The sequence below is a fragment of the Rousettus aegyptiacus genome, unplaced genomic scaffold (genome assembly GCF_014176215.1).
Source record: "Rousettus aegyptiacus isolate mRouAeg1 unplaced genomic scaffold, mRouAeg1.p scaffold_m13_p_7, whole genome shotgun sequence".
Classification (NCBI taxonomy): domain Eukaryota; kingdom Metazoa; phylum Chordata; class Mammalia; order Chiroptera; family Pteropodidae; genus Rousettus; species Rousettus aegyptiacus.
Genome location: NW_023416310.1, coordinates 75,803,240 through 75,826,656, shown reverse-complemented (window position 1 = coordinate 75,826,656; position 23,417 = coordinate 75,803,240). Strand labels below are relative to the sequence as shown.

The 23,417-nt window shown below is 48.3% G+C and overlaps 1 protein-coding gene across 1 annotated transcript; it reads left to right on the top strand.

The window, feature by feature from the left end:
• The first annotated feature begins 1,144 nt into the window (after positions 1-1,144).
• LOC107518477 (gamma-aminobutyric acid type A receptor subunit pi) lies at positions 1,145-20,248 on the top strand. Its single transcript, XM_016160179.2, has 10 exons — positions 1,145-1,300; positions 4,414-4,508; positions 4,940-5,058; positions 7,210-7,277; positions 8,020-8,237; positions 10,268-10,350; positions 13,212-13,349; positions 13,836-13,988; positions 14,482-14,669; positions 16,743-20,248. The coding sequence occupies exons 2-10, from the start codon at positions 4,456-4,458 to the stop codon at positions 17,043-17,045; spliced, it is 1,323 nt and encodes a 440-aa protein (XP_016015665.1). The 5' UTR covers positions 1,145-1,300; positions 4,414-4,455; the 3' UTR covers positions 17,046-20,248.
• The last annotated feature ends 3,169 nt before the right edge of the window (positions 20,249-23,417 follow it).

The window sequence follows — 23,417 nt, the reverse complement described above, 5'->3', positions numbered from 1 at the left end:
TGGCCCGGGCCGAGGGGCACACTAAGGAAAATGGTACGGAGCCAAAGGCATCTACGGGACATGGTACTTAAGGCTCATCCCCTCCTCCTCCCTCCTTTGACTTTCTATAGCTCCATTGCTCCCTCTCCTAATTCTCTCCCTGTCTCCCCACCTTCCTACCTCCAAGGCTGGCAGGAAGTGGAAGGATCTGGCCATGATGTCAGGAAGGCAGGGGGGTTCCTTGGGGGCATCTCGTCTCAGCCTCGGCACTCTCCAGGGCAAGCTCCCAGCAACCTCAGGGTGCAAAGCCAAGCTGCTAGGGAATTCGTTGTGCCTCCCCATGGGGCTGGAGCCAAGAGTGAGTTTCAGGGCCACTGGCTGTGGTGATGGGGAGGACCAGGGCTTGGCGGACATTGTTGAAGCACTTCCGTTAGGAGGGTCAATTGGCCATGGAGCAAGGATGCTCCCAGAGGGACTTTGCAGGGGGTTAAAGACTGCTCTCTGTGAGGGGTGGGGATAAGGGAAATTTCTAGACATCTAGCCGAGTTTCTCCCAAAGTCTCTCCCACCTCGTCCTGGGTTGGCCTGCTCAGCCTCTCTCCTCTACTCTCTCGGCTCCTGTGTCTCTTTTTAAAACTTCCCAGCCTGGAAAGCATGAGTTCCTGAGATCTGCAAGCCTGCTTTTACGGAAACTAGGCTTTCTGTTGTTCCCCCCAAAAATGCTCTTAAAATGCACAACCAGGAATCAGAATTTTAGAAATGCCTAAGTTCTATCTTATGTATGAGAAGCTGAGGACTAGAAAGGTGACGTGGCTTGCCAAAGTCATACAAACTACTAACTCCTATTGCATTTTATTTTATGGAGATGAGGGCTGTCCTCCAAATTCAGAACCTGAGACTCACCTTCCAGGCATGAGAGGTGGGGTCACATGCTTTATTTTACTTTCCCGGGCGTCTGATCTCGAGCCTTTTCTGGCTGTGGTCTGAGACATGGCTCCGAAGCAAAGCCCCAGGAGCCAACAGTACACAGCCAGAGCCGGGGCGTTCCCACTGACACGCAGGGCCGGGCAGGCTCAGAGCTCCACCCAGGGGCGGGGCTGCGCGAGGCTCCACCCACCAACTTGCCCAGCCCGTCCTGCAACTCTGTCTTTCCCAAGGAGGCAGAGCTGCTCCATTGGAGAGCAGCCGTGTGCTGGAATCCAAGCGGTCAGGGCTGAGGCTGGGGAGAATCTCGGGGCCCCAGACGACCATGCTCTGCCTGAAAGCCCGGCCCGAAGGCCCGAAGCTCCTGTCCTAACGCAGCACTGGCAAATAAATGCCTGGTAAGGAAACGGCTGGGCCCTCCTGGTGCTGGGAGGCCGGTCGGGGAAGGAGATCCGAATCCAAGCTGTGCAGGGACTGAGGGAGGCGGGCAGGGCCCGGCGTTTGCTGAGCACCTACTTTGTACCAGGTCTCCCCATTGTCTGCAGAACTGCTGGCTGCTGTCTTGTCTTACAGTACAGGAAACTAAAGCTCAGGGAGCAGTAATACAATCTCAGAGCAAGACTAGAGCTGCTTCTGTCTGACGCTAGAGCCACAGGTGTTCCTCTCTGCCAGCAGGGCACACCCCGCTCAACTTCGCCTCCTGCGCCTTTCTTAAGGGGGCCCCTCAGCAATGATGCTTCCCCTCTCAGCCCACTGCAGGCTCCACCCCTGCTTCCCGACAAATGATTCTGTCCATGCTGAAATGCCCGATGACGGGGGAACGGTGCCTGAGTACAAAGGAGAGTAGTATGGGGGTCACACTGTTTATGTGATGGAGAGTCTGGGAACGGGAGTGGAAACCCATGCGAACCGGAATTACCTCCGGTTCTCAGAGCAGTCCAGGAAAAAAAAAAAAAAGGTGCTATCAGACACCTAGGTGACCTTGAAGTCCAGTGTCTGACCCTGTCATTCCCGAGAGTGCCAAAATGAGTACTCTCAAAACGCCGCTCTGGTCAGCTCCGCCCGTGGGGGGCAGCACGGCAGTATACTAGAAAGAGCTGGGGTCCTCAGAGGCGTGGTGGGGTCACCGAAGTCGCCGTGGAAGACATGGAAGGGAGAGGAGAGTGCAAACTCATGTTCACTGAGCATTTTCTATTCCCGTTTGTCTGTCGGGGGGCGGGGGGAAGCCGAGGCGCTGGGGGGTTAAGTGACTCGGGCGCATCTGGATCCAAAGTCCCAGCTCTCTTCTGGTGATGCCGCATTCACAGGAGGAGACGTTAAACCTTTAGAAAACGGAATGAAGGAACGAAAGGCATGGGAGTCACTCTGGGGACCCTCTTAGACCTGACGCCGGTGACAGGGGGGAGGGACAGGGATGGGGGAGATGGACTAAAGGGAGAAGGTTTGAGTATGACCCTTGGTGGACTGATAATGTTTTCTCTACAGCCGGTATTTTCAATGGACGAGAAGGAAAGGGCCGAGGTGGAGGAAACATAATAGGGCACGGAGTTATAGGGGCTCAGGTATGCTTCGTAACAGTAAAAGATTTGGAAGTAACTTAGTGTCCATAAATAGAACATGTGCTATGTCAATGTTGGTATGTGGATCTTATGAAATAGCTTGTAGCCACGAGAAAGAATGAGGCAGGTCTATGGGAACTGGCAGGGGACAGTGTCGGATGTCAGGAAGGCGCATGTGTCGTGGCGCCCGGGTCAGCCTGTCGGGGTTTGATTCCGCCCCTCGCCTCCTGTGCAACCTTGGGACTGTTTCCCACTCTCTCTAAGCTTTTTTCACTCGTAAGATGAAGAGAATGGTAGTAAGCTTTTTTCACTCGTAAGATGAAGAGAATGGTAGTAACTGTTTCCCACTCTCTCTAAGCTTTTTTCACTCGTAAGATGAAGAGCTGTGAAGATCAGAGAGATTCTTAGCATCGTGGTGCAAGCGTGCATCGAAGTGTTTTTAAAATGTTTGCTCTTGTTATTAAGCGCAAAAAAAAGTAAATAGCATGCTATCCTCCCGCTTTCCCTTTTTAATTTCTTCTTCTTGCAAAGATATATGTGTATGTAAATACACGTGTGGACGCAAAAATAAAACGGCCGTTAATAGTGGTTATCTTGGGGGTAAGAGCTAGAGAGGAGAAGTGAGGAGGGACTTATGCTTTCTAACAGACTATTTTTTAGAGAAGTCCTAGGTTCACAGCGATACTGAGCCCCCCACACGAGCCCAGCCTTCCTCACTATCAGCACCTGTTGAATGATAGATACCGCATTGAGACTTACACTTGTAACTTTATACAGCTCTCTCTTGTGTTCATGTCTACAATGAGCACATACTTTTGTAAGTAAAATAATATTAGTTGACTAATAGCTGAATCACATCCTGAGTCCCAGAATGGCTCAAATCCAGAAGGTGGCCTGGTCGCGGAGGTGACCACAGAGAACGATGTTCCACCCTGGGCCTGCCTGAGGATGGGGCCTCAGCCCCACCTAAGAACCCCGGTTTGCTGTCACCAGCATGACCATGGCAAGTCACAGGCTCGCTTGCTGCTCTCTCAGAGGGACGTCTGACAGCAGCTCCCGAGGCGGAGGCAGCCAGGCCCCCCGGGGCAATGCCCACCCTGACAGTCCTGGCCACACACCATGCTCATCTGCACCAGTTGAATGGCTTCAGAGCACCGGGGAGCCGGTCAGGAGTCAGTGGAGCAGCCAGCGTCCTTGACAAAGTTGGGAATCCTTGGGCAGTGAGGCTGCCAGCTCTGGACTCAAACTTTTCTCCTGCGTTCACTGGCACAGTGACCTTTCCAGGAGCCTCTGCTTCCTTGTCACCATATAGGTCCACCTCTGGCCCAGGCCCCTCGATAAAGCGAGTAGCTTGGTAAAGTGAGTCACAATCTTTTTACCAGTGGAGGGTCTTGCCTGAATTTGTAAAAAATGAAGTACAATAGAACAAGGCACGTAAGACGAGGTCTGCCTGCCCTGGGAGTAACCCGCCCACTTCCCGAGGCCGTCGCGAGGATCTGTGGGAATGTAACTAACTCGTTCCCTGGCATGTGAAAGGATTTGGGGACATTTCGTTTTCTGCCTACGGGACCTGCTTCATGGGCCTAGACCCTCAGATGGGTAAGGGAATGTCCGGCGTAGTCAGGGTGAGTGGATAGTTGAGGGGGTCCTTCCTGGCTACCTCAGGGCAAGGACAGGGTGAGGCCGCTCTTGGGGCTGAGGACAAGGTGGCCTAGAGGAGTTTCTGGGGCTGGCGAGCCACTCTCTAATCAGGGTCTCAGCCCCCGGTTGGTTGGATTTAACATGTGATCGTCCGAAATGAAGCCATTCTGGGTGGCATGCAGGGAGGAGGTGTGGAAAGAGGCTGCTCCACAGATGTGTGGAGAAATGGGACAGCCGATGGCCCATGGGACCCAGAAGCCCGGCCGAGAGGAGGGTGCTCCGCCCCCGACCCTCCCCGTCTGTTTCCCCAGGTGATTCCTGCTTCGGCCCGTCTGCACAAGCCGCTCCTCAACATGAGGCACAGTCTCCACTTGACCTTCATGTGTCTGAGTCTCTTCACGGGAAGGTGAGCTAAGCTCCCCCACGGTGGCCTCGGGCCAAACTAATCTGTGCACGTGCATGTGGTGGGAGGGGTGGCCGCGCCTCCTGCTTACCTGTGGAGAGAGGAAACCTGGTCCACTCACCTCCCCGATGCTCCAGGGCGATGTGGCTTTCTGCCGCTTATTCTCCCTGGAGGCCTCAAGCTTCCAAAATGTTCCTAAGTGGACAAACCCCTTATTTCCTAGGAAGACACTTGGAGGGCTCCCCAGTCACCACAATGTGGCAAATGGGTAATAAAACGGAGGGGGAGAGGGACACATTAGTTCAGTAGCTGAAAATCAGAGATTTCTCGTAGGGACAGTCACGCGGGCCTGACCACAGCCGCAAGCGTGACCACAGCCACGCGCGCACGAGCCCGTAAACAGCACGTGTGCCGAGCCCTGTTTTCTTTTCCAGGATGTGTGTCCAGGGGAACCGGTTCAATGCAGAGGTCGGCAGAAGTGACAAGCTCTCCCTGCCCGGCTTCGAGAATCTCACTGTAGGATACAACAAGTTTCTCAGGCCCAATTTTGGCGGTAGGTCACCCTTTCCGTCCAGGGTGTCCATTCAAAGCGATGGGAGCAGAGGAGGGTTGCAGGAGGTTTGAGCTGACTCCGCTTTCTGACCTGCAGCCTGGTAAGGCCGGGCAGTGATGGATGAGGGCAGCCGCCAGTGATTCCTCATGCTGCCTTGGAGAACGCACTTTGCCTCTCCTCCTGCGGGATGAGTACTCCTCCCCGCCGAGGTCACTAGTGCCTCCTGACTCCCTCTCTCACAGGCCGTCTTCCTCTGCCCCCACTTCCAGTGTCATTACTGGGGGACTCCCTACGTCCCACCAGGACCGTTCCACCTGGTCTTCCTGCCTTCACATGCTCTGTGATGTCTGTCCACCCAGATTCTAGAACCCTGTGGCCCTTAAGGGACAAGACCGCCATGGGATTTTTCAGGGACCGAGGTAGACAGAGCACAGGTTTGCAAGCAAGCCCTAGTGAACACTGCTGAGGAGCTGGCCTCGACCCCTTTCCTGCAAGGCCTGGGCTACTCCGCCTGGAAGCGAACTAAACAAAGCACAGTGGGGCTGGAACTCATGCGTGTTCTGTTCTCCACACGCCTCAGGGAGGGCAGCTAGCACTGACCCACTGCCCACTGGCTTCCGGGCACTTAACACGGGTCCCGTGCCCAACCCTTGCTGGTAGGCACTACTAGTTCTGTTTCGCAGGTGAGAAACTGTAGCACAGAGAGGTTTAGCCATGTGCTCAAGGTCACACAGCTGCGAAGTGGCTGGCATGGGATCGACGGTGCCCCATGCTGCCTGGAGGGGCAGAAAGCCACTTAGCACCACGCTCCTCCAGCACCTTCCAGAGTCTGCCTTCAACGATCTTTTTTTCCTACCAAGTATTACCAATAATTATTAACTGCATTATTTTTTAACTACATCGACTCTAAAACTCCATTTCCAAATTCCCACCTATATTCTGTGGCTCGGTTTCCTTCCCACCAATGAGACGTTTTTAGCTTCCTTCGAATTCCGCTTCTCCTCATTACTGCGCTGTCGCGGTCCCCCGGGACACCCCCGTTATTCCTCACGAGTGAATGCTGTTGCGTCTATTGACCTGGTGAGTGAAGCTGTTCCTTTTCCAGAATGAGCTAGGATTACGGAAGAGAGGGGAAGGGAAGGGAAGGCCGTTTACTGAGCACCTGTCATCTCGTGTGGGACACGATGCTGGGAGCTGGGACAGATACCGATTTCCGAGCACTTGCCCGATGCCCAGCTGGGCAAGCACTTTGCGTGCCTCCCCTCTTGCCGCCCCCTGCAAGGGCGCCATCGCGGGCCTAGCCCGCTTGACCCTCCCCGTGACCCTATGATGTCATTGGCATTACCCCCGCTTACAGGTGAGAAACTGCCGTTCCGGCGGGTTTGGTAGCTTCCCAGGCCACCAGGCCGACGTCGGGCTCACATCTTTCTCACTCCTGGGCTTTCTCTCCACATCTCCAGTCCACAGAGAAGGGAACTTCTCCAGCCCGGTGTCCCCGGACGGTGGCTCCGAGGCCTCAGTCTCAAGGGCTAAGACCGGCACGCTCAGGAGTTTGGCCCGTCTGCCAAATCTCCATGACCGAGGCCTAACACCTGTACATGTGACCAAGTGGGGAAGGTTCTGGAATTCTGAACAGTTTAGAGTTCCCGAAGGGTAAAGGAAGTGGAAAGTGTCAAGAAGTGAGTGAGCTCAACCTTATGCAGTCACGAATGCCATCTTGTGGTAAATTTTCTTTGTCGAGGGGGAAACATGATACCTGTGCACAAATTCTCCAATCTCTATTACATTCCTAAATACTCAGCCCCTCGCAAGCACCAAAGGAAAAATCCTCCAATTGCGAAGTAACAAACGACGTGCTTTAAAATATGCACTAATGAATGGCGAGTCTCATATATTAAGCCAACTCTATATTTGTAGGTTTTTTTTTTTTTTCATACAAAAGGAAGACACACCCTAGAGAGTGGTCCTTCCTGAGAGGGGCAGGATGTCAAACTTGGACCATACCTGCTTCTAAAGCACGTAAAATTTTCCAATAAGCAGCCATTAACTTCTGCAATTTTCTAATCCTTAAAAGCGCATGCTGGTGTAGTGTTAGGATACCTCCTGCCGGTGTTTCTGTATAAGCCTTTCTGGTTTCTCTTTCAATCCTAGGGGAACCAGTGCAGATAGCCCTGACTCTGGACATCGCTAGTATTTCTAGCATTTCAGAGAGTAACATGGTGAGTGCGGCCCCTCTTCTCGTGATTCATGGGGGTACACTTTCTAGCTACATGAGAACAGAACAGAGATTTACAGCCCTCCCGCACTTGGAATGGTTGCGGGTGGGGACCCAGCTCCAAATCCAAGACAATGGAAGATTCTCGTAAGACATCTCCTGAGTATCAGGAGGAGAATGGACTCAAAGTCCAGGAAGGGAGGAACCAGGGAGCGGAGTGGGTACAGTTGGTGAGGGATAAAAAATTATGGGAAAGAATGAAAGTACGTATAGTAGGAAAGCCTGACGTGGTCCCTCACAGAGCTGGAGATAAGCTGATGAAAACTGACAATCGCAGGACTGCTTTCGAACATCCTCTCACTTAAGAGGACACATTACAGACAGGTTGGCAGGAAAGGCAGTTTGCCAGGAGGGCCTACTGAGCATTCAGGGTAAATCCCAGACGCCGAAAGCGCTTAGCTCACCAAAACCTTCATCGCTTTGGCGAGGCCCCTGTGATCGAGGTCTAGAAAGTCAGGGCACTGCGCATGCTCGCGCGGGGCTCCCTTGGCAGCGGGAGTTATTATCTAGAACGAATCAGGTGCTTCGTTTTCCTATGGCTACACCTCCCCACCCCCGCACCCCGCATCCGCTATGGTATATAGTCTGTGCTCTTGACCTAAGAGGAGGTGGGGCAAAGACTTGACCCCTTCTGACCTCGGAATGTGTCTCCACATCCCTGTCCACTCCCTGCCCTGCCGCCTCAGGACTACACAGCCACCATATACCTCAGACAGCGCTGGACCGACCGGCGGCTGGTGTTCGAAGGCAACGAGAGCGTCACCCTGGACGCCCGGCTGGTGGAGTTCCTCTGGGTGCCAGACACTTACATCGTGGAGTCCAAGAAGTCCTTCCTCCATGAAGTCACTGTGGGAAACAGGCTCATCCGCCTCTTCTCCAATGGTACAGTCCTGTATGCTCTCAGGTAATCGGGCACCTGCGGCCTCGGGAAAGACATAGATGCAGCTTGAGTAGCTTTAACCGGCACCCGAAGGATCGTGCTGCGGTCGCACCCTGCTCGTGCACCTGCCTCCTTAGAGCCTTGTCCCCAATACGAAAGGGCCGTCTTTCCATTCAGTTTGGTTCAACGGGCATCTACTGGACCACCGCTCTGTGCCGGGCCCCATGCTGGACACTGGGGATACAGAGCGAATAGACATTGTCCTGACACAGACACATGCACAACGGAAGTGTGGGGTGCTGGGGGCCCCGAGTTAGGGAGTAGGTGAGTGGTTTGGGGGGACGTTAGAGGACGCCTTCCCAGGCCTCTGCGCTGAGTCTTACAGAGTACAGGAAGTTAGCAAGGGAGGGTGTGATGGAGACAGTGAGAGCTCTCAGGGAGGTCCATTCCAGGACCTTCCCTCCCGTGGGGATCAGTTGAGCTGGGGTGGCTCCAGAATGCATCTCTACCTGTCCGAGTAGTTTTTGTACGGAGACTCAGAGTGCAGCACCCCAAGGCCTCTGCCACCTGCAGCCATGGGTCCCCTCTTTGCCCCTTGCCCAAATCCCAGAGGCCAAAAATTCCTCCTCCCGCCCCCAACTGTTCATCGAGTGGCTGATTGGCTGGAACAGGAAAGGCGCCCCCTAGCGCTGCAGGAGGCGGCCCCCAGGGGAGACGCAGCGCGGCCCGTGCGAAGGGTGTGCAGACCAGATGCTCCTTGGGGAGAAGGCCAGGAACCAGACGTTCGTGGGGCCCGCCTTTCATCCCAAGTGAGAGGCTGAGTTATAAAACAAAGACTGAGCTGACCGATACACTGAGTTTCTGGATTATTCATCTGACACTCTTCAGCTGCACTGAATTTCACAACGACCAGCCAAACCCCAGGTCCTCTTTTGAGGAGCCTAACTAGACTTCTCCCTTGAACCCAACTCCAACTGACATTCACGTCCTCCTTCCCCATTTCCCATAGCATGTGAGCGTGCATGTGCATATACAGACGTGTGTGCCTTTCTGTATTATGGCTCGCAACACAATCTGTCGTGTACAAGGATTACAAAAATGGATGATGGTTAATAGCCTGGCACTAGAGTCAGACAGATTTGGGGGCCAGTCCCTGCCCTGTGACCTTAGGCAAGATACTCGACTCTCTGAGACTCAGTTTCCTCAACAGCAAAAGGAGAATAACATTTTTACCTCATAAAGCTGTTACAGAAATTCAAAGAGATGATGCATGCAAAGCACTGAGCCCAAGGACTGGCTTGCGGTAAATGGTGGCGATTGTTCGGGTCTCCCTCAGAGGAGTGTGAGTTTCCTATAGGTGGCACCATGCCATAATCATTTCCACTTTCCCCAAGTACCCAGCGCAGTGCTTAATAAATAAAAGTGCTTAATAAAAACATGTGACATGAAGGAAAAGGAAGATAAAGTTCTGCTAATTGAAATCTCCACTGTCAGGGGCTTAACTGATGTTTAATCGAATGTCTCTGGGTTTGGTCCTTGAGAGCCACAGTGCCCGGTGCCCTCCGATACCCTCCACTTCCTCTGCAAGCTGATTCCCCTCCAGGAGGCAGGGGCCTGAGCCCCAGCCCAGTTCTGTCACGAAGAGCTGTGTGAGCCTTCGGCGAGCCCCTGAGTCTGTTGTCAAACGGTGAGAATAGTGACAGCGATCTTTATTCTAGCTCCTCACCGTTTGTCATGAAGATTAAATTTAAAAACTGGATGCAAAAGCATCTCACACAAGCCAATGAGTGATTCTGTTTAGTGATATTGGTGTAAGTTTGCCTCCGAACGACCAACATTCAAACCTCCTCCATCTGGACCCCAGCTTTAATGGAGTCTCACAGGGGTTACTTAGCACAGAAAATCTCAGGAATGTTTTGAATGCAGGCTCCAAGCCACATGTTCACTGTAAGAGTCAAGGCGAAAGTCCTCCTGGAGTGGCCTTTACCAGGGAACACGTACTTTCTATAAGCATCCTCATGACACTCTTTTTAAACCTATTTTTCCTTTCTTAGGATCACAACGACTATTGCGTGTAACATGGACCTATCTAAATACCCCATGGACACACAGACATGCCAGTTGCAGCTGGAAAGCTGTGAGTATATGTCCTGCGGGCCCCTGAGCTGATTTTCCTGAGTGACTTAGATCTGTGTATTCATGAAGAGTGTCCCACACCTAGTGGCCTTTCTTTTCCTGATGTTGATTGTAACAGGTTCAGCCTTTCTAAATGCATGTCTAGAAAAATTTAGAGACTGTTCAAAGGCCAACCTTCCAAAATTTCATCTTTCGGGGAAAACCATTGTGCACTAACACCAAGTATTTCCACCTTGGACAAGGCGCCCAAGGAAATGGGGGTCTTTCAGGACTTGGAGTTGGACTCGGGATCCGCTAAGGCGCGGAAGCTAGAATGAACGCAGCAGAGAACAGAAACGGCGACTATGCAAAGCGATTGTTGACATTCACTCGTACGATCGTTTCTAACTTCTAAAAGGGATTGTTTGAAACATATATAAAGCTTAACACGGTAACGCCAGTGAGTGTGCATCTGAACTGCAACCTGGGGATTTGCTTGTGAAGAATGAACATTTACTCTGAGCTGATGTCTGTCAAACGCCGCTGCTGAGTAATAGCCATTGTTCCCGATTAAGTTATTCTGAAATACCCTCCAAACTCGGGGAAGTGGTACCTGTGATCGGTGTCCTAGGAAAACAGTGCCACCGATGGGAGTCATTAAGGAATCAAGGCACAGCTCGTACAAGGAGGAAAAGCTAGAGCCAAGCCCTGGAGACCGGTGGGCACCTCTTACGCGAGGACAAACGTGGCCAACCATTTAAGAAGCACGACCCTTGCAAGGCAGCGGTCATTTTTCAGAGGCAGACATTTAATTAAAGACTCAGACAGATTAATTACCTTATTGATTAAACACATGCAAAACCTTCTTGAAGCAATACAGCTGTTCGGGGGCCGAATAAAACTGGAGGTTGTCAAGACGAGAACTCATTTCAAGCCCCACGTGGCAAAAGTGATTGCCCTCCACGTGTGGCTGTTCTCATCCAAATCCCAGGGATGAGATTCTCCTGAAAACTTCAGCACTCTGCTTGCACAAATACCATCCCCGACGAGCAGAGGAAGCGTTCACTGGATGTTTATTAGTACTTATTTGGGTACAGAAACCTCACCAAGGGTTTTTTTTCCTGAACGCCATCCCTAAAAGAGAATCGATGCCATCCCACAAAGCGAACGGTCCAAACAGGGGCTTGTCCGACTCACTCAGATACTTTTTATTTCTTTGGCATCCTCGGTCTATTTGGGGTGCATCCTTCGGTACATTTTGGGGTTCTCCTAAGGGAAAGCCCGCAGGTCGTTTTTGCCCAGATGTCCCCTAAGCGCTCATGACTTCTTCTCCACCCTCTGAAGGAAGATAACTGCTGCTAGGCAGTGGATAAGATGTCCTAAAACCTGGGTCCCACACTGATGCCCGTTCTCAGTCTCCTGGGAAAATGAAGGCTGTATAGGTCCATCCTTGAGATCACGGGAACCGGCACCGCCGGCCTTTTCCCGTCGCCAGCTGTGTGACTTTGGCCGAGTGGGACTAACTTCCCTGGGCCTGATTCTCATCAGTAAAGTAGGAAAAGGAATAGTATCCGACTCAAAGAGTTATTTCTTTAGCAGCCTTATTGAGGCAAATTTACATACCATAAAATTCACCCGTGCGAAGTGTACAGTTCAAAGGTTTTTCGTAAGTGTTCTGAGTTGTGCAACCGCGGCCACGTCGTTAAAACAGTTCCATCTCATGAGGAGACCCCGCGTGCCCGTTTACGATCACCCCCTGTGCCCCCGCCAGCCCCCAGGCAACCGCTAAGCCGCTTTCCGTCTCGGTGGATTTGCCTTTTCTGGATATTTCATATAAACGGGATCGATACGACATGTGGTTTTCTGCGTCTGGCTTCGCTCACTTAGCATAATGTTTCCGGGGCCCACCCACGCCGAAGCCCGTGCCAGTACTTCATCGCTTTGGATGGCTTTGTTCCTTGTTATTCCATACGCAAGAGCACAAGTTGTACAAGCAAGCACCTCTGGCTTGCTTTCGCCCTTTAGCTATTATTACGAGGGATGCCGCTGTGAACCCTCGCGTACAAGTCTTTTGTAGATGTGATTTGATTTCTCTTGGGCAGATGGAATGCTGGGTCAAAGAGTAATAATTATACATACATATATATGTGTGTATATACATACACACACACATACATATGCACATATACTATATATTACATATATATATATTTCAACTGTAAGATCTATCCCAATTTCAGAAAATATTTTTAAAAAGTAAAAAAATGAAGAAAAAAAAGAAATGTGTAGCCTGCAAGTGTGTGAGAACATTAGAGACATAATATGTAAAGGACTTAACATAAATGTGTAGTAAAAGGCAGCTATTCTGATTATCGACTATATTAGTAAAACTGCTTTGGAATTTTATCAAACACCTGTGCCCATCGACATAAATCAAGTGGCCTGCGGCAGGGTTTTTGGTTTGTCTTTGCATTCGTGCCGCTTTGGAAATACGGACAGACTGACCGTAAGGTCCCCGAGGACACTGTCAGACTGTCCCGAGAGGCAGGATCGCGCTGAGACCCTTGTGTGTTCACACATATGCGTACGATATATATTTACATAATGAGAGAGGCCACTTCCGGAGGCTGCCCATCTACCGGGTCTACACAGTGCTTTGCATTGAACCAGTTCTCAGTGGAAGGCAGATGGCCCCAGCGGGTCATCTTGTTCTGAGCGGGCACCGCAATGCCACTTGAGAAAGCACACCGGGTCCCGCATGGGATCCTCCCCGGACTCAACGCCGTGGAAACGGAGCTCCCGTGGCTCCGCCGCGCAGCACGTGCCAGACCAGTCCCGCCCGCCGCCGTCCCGCGCTGAGCAGGGCTCTGTTTTCCTTGCCAGGGGGCTACGACGGGAACGACGTGCAGTTCAGCTGGCTGAGAGGCAACGACTCCGTGCGTGGGCTGGAGAACCTGCGGCTCGCTCAGTACACCATCCAACGGTACTTCACCTCGGTCACCAGATCGCAGCAGGAGACAGGTAACTCAGGGGACGAGCTAGGTGAAAGCTACAGGACGAGCTGCATTCCATCGTCTGTTCTTCGCTTTATCCCTCTGGGCCCAGGAACCCGTCTGCAGAGTGGCGGGGCCATGGGGCATGGGCTGGGCCCGCTTACCTGCTCCACACCCAGTACCGTAGCAGGCCCCAAGGGGCTCACAGTCTAGTGAGCGAGATGTCAAGGAAACCGGAAGTTGTAACGCTGCAGGAATATGATGATTAAGAAAGGCACACGCACACCAAAAAGAGGCGCGAAAAGAGAATCATGGGTGCGAGGTGTCAGCGCCCCAGTAAATCCCACTCTTACCCAACAGCATTTCCTTTCAGTGAAACTATAGTGACAGTTCACAGTTTTGGTGAGTAACAGATGTCTCAACGTGAGTAGAGCTAAATGAAACATCCCGCGCGGGGAAACCACTCTCTTGCGTGAGCAGACGGGACCCCCTGTCTCTTGCTTACCCTTTGCAGGAAATTACACGCGGCTGGTCTTGCAGTTCGAGCTCCGGAGGAATGTCCTGTATTTCATTTTGGAAACCTACGTTCCTTCCACCTTCCTGGTGGTGTTATCCTGGGTTTCGTTTTGGATCTCTCTCGATTCCGTTCCTGCAAGAACCTGCATCGGTGAGTAGCAACAGCAGGAGACTTCTAAGAACTGGGTTAGCGGGTCCTTTTTATTTCTTTCCTTCTACCACTGTTTCTGTTGATGTTCCCAGAGCAGTTCCAGGAGTTGGTGTCTTGAGAGGTTCCTTTATACAGAGAAAGAGAGACAGAGAGACAGAGACTCTCTAAGAGTAGAGCATTGTTAAGCCCACACGACAGTGACAGATAAGGGAGAATTGTGACTGGATGGTCTGTGGTCAGTTATGTTGCATGCCGAACAGCCCCTTCCAATAAGCCAGAAGGCAAAACATTTAGAAAGCCATGTGACTCCTATCTGTACAAGATGCATAAATCAACCCTGTGCCAGAAGGCCGCAGAGTTTTCAGAACGAGCTGCGTCCCGTTTCTGAGTCCTGTCCCCACCTCGCCGAGCCCCGGATGGAGACCGTCAGCCGCGTGATGGTGGAAGGTCCCCTGGCCACTGACGGGGGCACATCGCCAACCTGTTTTCCCAGGAGTGACCACCGTGTTGTCCATGACCACGCTGATGATTGGGGCCCGCACTTCTCTTCCCAACACCAACTGCTTCATAAAGGCCATCGACGTGTACCTGGGGATCTGCTTCAGCTTCGTGTTTGGGGCCCTGCTGGAATACGCGGTCGCCCACTACAGCTCCTTACAGCAGAGGGCAGCCAAAGACAGGGTAAGGCTTTCGAGGGCCCTGCGTGTGATCCTTCCGTCAGCCGGGCCCACGTGCTGGTCTGTAGAGATGACCCGGACCCGGTTCCTGCCCCACCGTGGTTCGCTTTGCTCCAGTGATTCTCATCTTCATTCAGGTGGCGGAACCTGAAAATAATGACATCTTTTGAAAGAGACAGTTCCTTTTGCCAAATACAAGGAGATATTAATACATTGAATTTTCCAGCAGAGAATAACTGCCTTATCCGTTATGCAACGCAAATCACAACCACGAGAACAAGCATCCGTGAAAAACCCAATATCAAACCACACGTGATCAGCTGCTCACACGTTTCAAATTAATCCGTATTTACTATTTAATTATTTTGTGCATTCTTGTTTTCTTAAATTATGCAAGTAATGGTTTACTGAAAAATGCACGGAAAAATTAAGTTGTGGCAAATTTCTTCATTAGCATATTTTTCTGCTGATGGAGAGACTGCTATTATCTGATTGAGCAGTGAAACACTATGGCCCAGCTCTCAGAATATAATAATGGTTATTATCTCCTGAGCAGTTACATATGCCAGACACGGTGACAAGCCCTTCGCAAATATTATATCATTTAAAATACTCATAAAAACCCAGTAAGGCTATCTCTATGTTTATAGCTGTGGAATGAGAGGTACGAGAAGGGTAAGTGACCTACCCCAGGGGACACAGGTAGCAAGAGGTAGAGCTGGGATTTGAACCTAAATCAGCTCGGCTCCAAAGCCTGACACTTATCTGTTACTCCCACTCGCGGTGGGCAATGGGCCATATTTATAGCTCTTGCCCTCTATGGGGCTGTGGAACTCTGGGCTACTTTGGAAGCCCAATTTGACAGACACTGGTATAAGAAAGCTCATCCTAACAAGCAAAGAGTGATAGGGAACCAACAGAGAAGAGGTACACGCCTCCAGCAAAGGACCAGGACCACCACAGGTTCTAACAGTGAGGAAATGGAGACTCAGAACAGCGTTAAGGACCCAGTTGCTTTTTCTGTTGTGTCTGACCACTGTGAACAATGCTTCACACAGTCACAACCCCCAAGTACCAAAGATGAATGATCCTGTGTACCAGCCAAAAAAGAATATGGATTTCATTTATTTTATTCCCTGTAGACTTCCTTAAGGGGACAATGGTTAATTACTATATATATCTGGATTTGGTAAACTGGTAGAAAGGGAATTGGAGAATTACTGAAATCCTTCACTGAAGGTACCAGAAAGCCCATATGTTGCCATGTGTATTATAACAGCTTCACTACAGAGTACTTGCTGCGTGCCAGACAACTTGTCAACATCTCATTTAGTCTACCTGACGACCCATCCAATGGGTACAGTTGGCACCTTGATTTCATTGTTTAGGCATCTGCTTCTCAGAGAGATGCAGTAACTCATTCAAGACTCCACATCTAGTAGGTGGCCTGGCCAAAGATCCAAACTCTGCTCTCTGACTTCACTACACTCGCCATACCTGACGTCACCCCAGCCATGTTGCAGAATGGCAACTCCCTGGAATGTCAGGGAGCGTCTCTATTTCTGTCTGTGTGGCAAAGACCTTAAGACGCTACTGATTCCTATTGCCTCTCATCACTGAATACTCTCCCCTCCCTGGAACAAACTGGAATTCATGAAACATCTACTAAACGCTTTACATAATTTATGCCATTTAATCTTCCCATTGGCCTCATGGGATGGGTTTAATATTATCACCATTTTGCAGGCAAGGAAATCGAGTTTTAAAGGGATCGAGGTGACCAAAATTTCACAATAGTGAGAAAAAGAATGGGATTTGTGCTTAGCATACAGTTCTGCATATTTAGAGTGGACAATAGTTATTCTTCCCATTATATGGGCTAATGAACAAGGAATCAATGCCCACAAGCAGGATAACAGGACTGCCAAGTCTGGTTTACCAGCTAATTTCTGATGCACTCAGTGCTACTCTCTATTAAACCAATTATTCAATGCTTAGGACTCAAAGTATATAAAGACCCTCCTATTTGTTTTGCTGAGTCAAGTCTTTCAAGCTAACTGCATTGTTTATGAACTAGGGGATGCCACAGGAAGTGGAAGAAGTCAATATCACTAACATCATCAACAGCTCCATCTCTAGCTTTAAACGGAAGATCAGCTTTGCCACCATTGAAATTTCTGGTGATAACGTTGACTACAGCAACCTGAGTATGAAAACCAGCGACAAGTTCAAGTTCGTCTTCCGAGATAAGATGGGCAGGATTGTGGATTATTTCACAATTCGGAACCCCAGTAATGTTGACAGATATTCCAAACTGCTATTTCCTTTGATTTTTATGCTAGCCAATGTATTTTACTGGGCATACTACATGTATTTTTAAGAGTACATTGAATTGTTTGCATGCCACAGGTCTTCCACAGAACAAGGTAAAGATGTAAATGGTATTCTAAGCCAAGTGGGCACCCTAACCCAATGGTGCTACAAGTGGCTAAAATAACGATTTAGCATTTTCCCTCAAAGAATGGACCCCCCCGACTATTATTTAAGCTGTGTAGAAGTCCTAGAATTACAGAGTCTTGCAATAGAAACATCAATCAATTCCTTTTTTTATTTTTACAAAAGACATCCCCAAGGAGCCTGATCACAAACCTACTCAGGGTTGGCTGACTGCTCAGTGGGTCCCTGGTCAGCATGTACCTCTCCTAAAAACTGAGAGAGAGGCCATTACATGTATTGAGTGACCCTCGAGGATCAGGGGTTGTTTCTAAATTAATCACACATGCTATTTATTAAATCTCTGCAGGGCTTATAAAATGCATCGTCGCCTGTTTAGGGAGTAACATTTTCAAATTTTTGTTTTTGATTAAAATGAAATGTGGGCCTATGTCATCAATTCACCGAAAGCCGCTGTACTAACTCAATACCAAGATGAGTTTTTAATACAGTATTTAATACCTTAACAAAATTGTTCCCCAAATTCCAGTAAATCCTACCGTTGAAAAGTCAAATGTAAGTGAAGAGAAATTGAGCAGATCGATAATCTGTTGGGATTCCCCAAACTGTTAGGGCCCTGGGGCTTTAATTCCCCCCTGGACATGTCTTATACTGTAATGATTATACTCATGCTGGTCCTAAACAATGCCCATATCAGGGCATGAAATGGAAGATTTTTTTTTTACTTATTCTAAGAGTCTCAGAATGGACTGTTGCCATCAAGCATTGAGTCCATTTCCATCTTCTGCTCTTTCCCAGGAGCAGATCCCCCCCCATCCTCCCAAGAGGGGCTTTTACCCTCATCCTCTCATGACCAGGAATGATGCTTCATAGGTAATGAGCTGCATTTCCCAGGAACGAGTGGCTTAGCACTTAGTGAGCTTGGCCATGCTCATATCCCTGATCCTTCTAGCTGGACTGTTTTGAGGGGCTTACCTTGCACGAGCAGGAGAATGTTGGCCCTGTGTCCTGAACTCACTGAGTAACAATGGGACTTGCGGCAGGACCTACATTCAAGTTGCAGGTGAGCTGTCTTCCAAGTCTAGCCACTCTCCTCCCCCTAAAATAAGATGCACAAGCGTGCATCTCTCCCTGCTCCTTGGCCGAGCTCAGCCAACAGCGCCGTGTGTGGTGATCCGTGAGTGTGCCAGGATAAAGGCTTCCAGCTCGGCCTCAGTCATTTAAAGAATCTGGCCATCTTTACTCTTTAGCTCCCTTTTCTAACAAGTATATGTCTATACCCTTCCTTTCAGAAATAAATCATGGCTTTGGAAGATCTTTCTTCTATAACCCCCTGTACCCCAGGCTCTCATTCTTTTTCCTTTTTTGATACTTCTCACAGTTCAGTTTCTAATTTGATAACCTCAGCTTTTTTAACAAAATGTTTCTAATTGGAATGGGGGGAGGGTAAAAAGAGGTGGAATCGAATTGTCTGGTTTGATTATGTTTGCGATCTTAAAAAAGAGCTTAAAAGGAAATATCTTCTCTGAAACCCATTCAAGTATTACATAAAGAAAAATGTAAATAGGTGAAACTGAAATAAATGCCGTATTAGCTACCCACCAAATTAAGTGGTCATCTAGAGCAGGAGGATTGTAACATCCCGTTTGGAAAAAGTATATTTTATAGAACAAACTCAGTGGGCTCACACCCTTCCATCCCCATATTCCCTCCGCCCTAGATAGTGTGTGTGCACACGTGTGCGCCCACACACACATACACACACACACACCCCTTCTATGTCCTACCAAGGAAAATGAGCACTGGTGACATGGTCAATGTCCTTTGACATCACTTCACGACAATACTTGCCTTGCAGTTAAGCAACTGGGCCTAGAAATACCGAAAGAGCCAATTCTCAGAAATTTCACAGATTCTCTTCCACACCTTCTTTGTTGTTTCACAGTTCTCTTTTGTTTTCGTTAAATGATATTTTTAGAATTTGAGAATATGCTTTGAAAAAAAAAAGTCTCGGATTTGGTATCACGCTGAAATTTACGTAGGCTACGACATTAGAGCTCTCAGTAAAAACTCCTAATATTCTATGTCTGCCCCATGCATCCTACCTACCCATATCGGTCCCAGGGTCTGCTTTTTTCAAACTATTTATTTCCGGGGTAAAAACATTAAGACCATCCTTTCGATACAAGAGGACTTTCCAAAGACATGACAGAGGGAGGGTTAAGGGTAGTCTAAATCACGGGACTATAATTTTGAATTACTTCGATATTAAGAATATCAACATTCTCTCAACATAAGAAGCCACATATAAGTCGGAAGGCATTCGACAAGAAGTGAACGACAGAGGATTGATTCCGAATGAAAGGATAGATGGAGACGTGAGCGTAGCAGAGAAGCTAGCAATTCAAGTAGACCACAAGATGCAAATGAGCAGGCAGCACAGGGGAGTGTCACCAGGAGACAAAGCGCAGCGCGGGCTTTCGGTGCCAGGCGGGTCCAGTGACCATCTGCGGGGAGGGAGACACGGACGACCGGGATCCAGGTGTGGTCCTTCTTCGATGATGCGCGTTACTCTTACATGCTCAGAGCAGCTGTTCTCGGCTGCTGGCCCATAATTAATTTCGATCAGTCCATGACACATGTACTGTAAAAGATCCTTGCTCCTTAATATACATTTTAAAAATTGAGTCTTGACATTCAGACGGGGAATTATATCCCAGTACATAGTCGATGTAATTTGTGTGTTGTACCAACGAAACCTTTGAATACATGTTTTGTGTTTTTTCAATAATGATAAGTATATAATATGCATAATGTTAAACAGTTTTTGTAGAGAATTTAGATATGTATCGGACCGTAGTAGATAGTAGTGTAGTGGTTGAAAAACGTTGTGTACAATTCCGGCCACCAGTGCTTTTGGAAGGATGTGCAGAAATGAGAAAAGAGTCCAAGAAAAATAACAAAAGTGATTAAAATCATGGAAAACAGGTTCAATAATAAGAAGTTTTAGTACCTTGAAAAGCAAGGCTAAATGATAATCATTGCTGTTATTATGTTCAAGAAGGGACACGCTGTTCCACTATTCACTTGAATAGGTGAACTAAATTAAAATAAACAGACATAAATGAACTTAAGAGAGTCTAATTGTTTCGACAGAATAAAATGTACAAGTTGAATAATGAAATGCAGTCGAATAATGACATACTCAGATAAACTTCTCGTCTCCATCTGGAAATTTCCCATGAGAACACACGATCATCTCTGTCCTTTGATTTTGCCATCCACGTGCCTAAAAGCAGATGGCTCTGTTCTGCCTGGCAATCTTGGGAGACAGTAGATGCAGAGAGATGCCTCTGGCTGAGAAAATTCAAGTGTCATACCAAGTATCTCTAACAAAGAATATATGCCTGAGAGAATTCCTGGTGGCCATGAGGCCGAGTTCCAAAAGTATGCTTTCTTTTTAGGATGTGAAGGGGAGTCACGTGACTCACAGCTTTCAGTGACTTGGATGTGAAACAGGCTTTGATCATCCAATCTCATTACTTATAATTGTGCCTTTCCAGAAAGTAAAGAAGAAACAATCCCATTTGGGAAGCTGGAAAGGGGAACAGAATATAAAAAGCGAGTGAGCAGCTGCGTGTCGGTCCAAGGTCTCTAATCTCTGGAGACATCTACATCTACCTGCCGGTTAGCTCTTCTCTAAACCCAGGCTACAGCCAGGACCTAAATGATCTTGGGGTCGCATGAGCCACGCCCTACAGTCACGGCCTGCTTCCTATTCAAGTCATGGTATGGATTTTATTAAAATCCTCAAGGAGTAGGATTTCATACTTCATCACCTGAATTTCCATTTTCATCTGGGACTATCTCCTCCTACCCAGTACAGAAAATTGGTTACTATATGGTAGAAAAAAGTTAATATAATAGGCCTGAGACTGCTATCCCCGAAAATTCTGTTTGCAAGTTGGCCCTTGGCTGACATATGAGAATTTGGACTTGGGGAGAGTTCTAATGGGCAAGAGTGGCCCACTGTGCCTAAACCGTTGGTATAAACCACGTGGTTTATGCTGAACACACCTCTTGCTCCTCTGGGAGTCTGGAATTTGGGTTCATGCTAAACAGAGGGGTCTCTATGCGACTGGCCCCCAGGAAAAATCTCAGAAACGGAGTTCCTCATGAGCTTCCTGGTGGACGGCATCCCACAGGTGTTCTCACGACTCTGTGTTAGAGAAAGTAAGCACGTCCCGGTGACTATGTGAGGAGAAGATTATTGCAGGCTCGTTCCCGGCTTCCTCTGGACTCTGCCCCATGTGCCTTTACCCTTCGCTGACTGTGCTTTGTGTCCTTTTTATTATTTATTTATTCATCTATTTATTTTTAATTAATTAATTATTTATGGTGACATTGGTTAACGAAATCCAGTAAGTTTCAGCTATACGCCTTAACAGTGAGGCGTATATATTTACACTGTTCATCTCCCATAGTTAGATTTCTTCCTGTCGCCACATATTTGACCCCCTTTAATCTTTCTTCCTCCCTCCGCCCCCACCTTCTTCCCTCTGGTAACCGCTGGTCTATAGTCCATGTCCATGAGTCTCTGTTTGTTTGTCCTATTCATTTGTTACTTTTAGGTTTATGTCTCACATATAAGTGATATCACATGATTTTCAACGTTTTCTGTCTGGCTTATTTCGCTTAGCATGATAATCTCGAGGTCCATCCAAGTCATTGCAAATGGCAGTAATATTCCATTGTATATATGTACCACTGCTGCTTTAGCCAATCATCTATCGTAGGACACTTCGGTTGCTTCCGTGACCTGGCCACTGCGAATAATGCTGCTATGAACATCAGTGTGCAAATATCTTTTCAGAGATGAGTTTTCAAGTCTTTGGGGTAAATACCAGTAGAGAGATTGCTGGATCATATGGTAGATCAATTCTTAGTTTTTTGAGGAACCGCCATACTGTCTTCCACAGTGGCTGTACCAATTTGCAGTCCCATCAGCAGTATATGAGGGTTCTTTTTTCTTCGTATCCTCTCCAACATTTGTTATTACTTGTCCTGTCGATTATAGCTATTCTAACAGGTATGAGATGGTATCTCATTGTGAGTTTGATTTGCATTTCCCTAATAGCTAGCGATGTCGAGCATCTTTTCATATATTTGTTGGCTATTTGTATGTCCTCTAGGCAGAAGTGTCTGTTCAGGTCCTCTGCCCATATTTTGATTGGATCATTTTTTTTGTTTTGTTATTAAGTCGCATGAGTTCTTTGTATATTTTGGATATTAGGCCCTTAGTGGAGACGTTGCTTGCAAATATATTTTCCCATTCAGATGGTTATCTCTTTACCTTGTTGATGGTTTCTTTTGCTGTGCAAAAGCTTTTTAGTTTAATATAGTCTCATTCATTTATTTTTGTTTTTATTTCCCTCGCCTTTGAGGTAAAATTCATAAAATCCTCTTTAAGTCCGAGGTCCTTGAGTTTAGTTCCTATTTTTCTCCTATTCGTTTTATTCTTTCGGGTCTTATGCTTTGTTTCCTTTTGCTGTGCTGTGTCACAGCCGTGAGTAGCTCTAGATCCTGAGTCCCGCGAGTCCTCTTAGAGGCTCTCTGAACCATGGGGTGGTCTTGGGGATTTCCGACACACGTGCTTGGGAACAGTGGTTCCTACACCTGGCTAAGCAAGAGACTCAACGCTGGAGCTTTACGGACAACGAATTCCAGTCTCGCCCCAGACCTATGGACTCAGGATCTGTATTTTTCAAAGCTCTCCAGATGTTTTCGATGTGAAATAAAATGGGAAAACAAATGGCAGACGCCTTGATGGAAAAGACAACAGGTACATGAAAGTTACATTTTCTAGGAAGAAAAATAATAGAGTGTGTCTGCCACATGGAAGGAGAGTCCAACTCAATATGATTATTGAATGTGAATAATGCATACGGCAGACAGGAAGCAAAAATTTTCTTTTGTCTTATTAACCCTTCTGTGTTAGTGCCAAGAAGGAATAGGATAGGTTCTATTTCTGATATGGCCACAACTTAACAAAATGTCACCTAATGAAAAACTTGTCCTTGAAGAGTTAGGCGGGCATTCATTGCAGTTTTTGAGCCGCTAAACCTTAACAGTCATGCAAATGAACTAGAAAGCTTCATAAGAAAGCAAAATGTTGGGTAACATGCAGCCTAAGACTTTAGTTTCTGCCACGGGGGGTGGCGGCAGGGCAGTTAGCTCGAATGATGCCTCATTGGTAGTTCTCAAGGAGGTTAGGGATGTGACCCCAAATTTTCCTTAA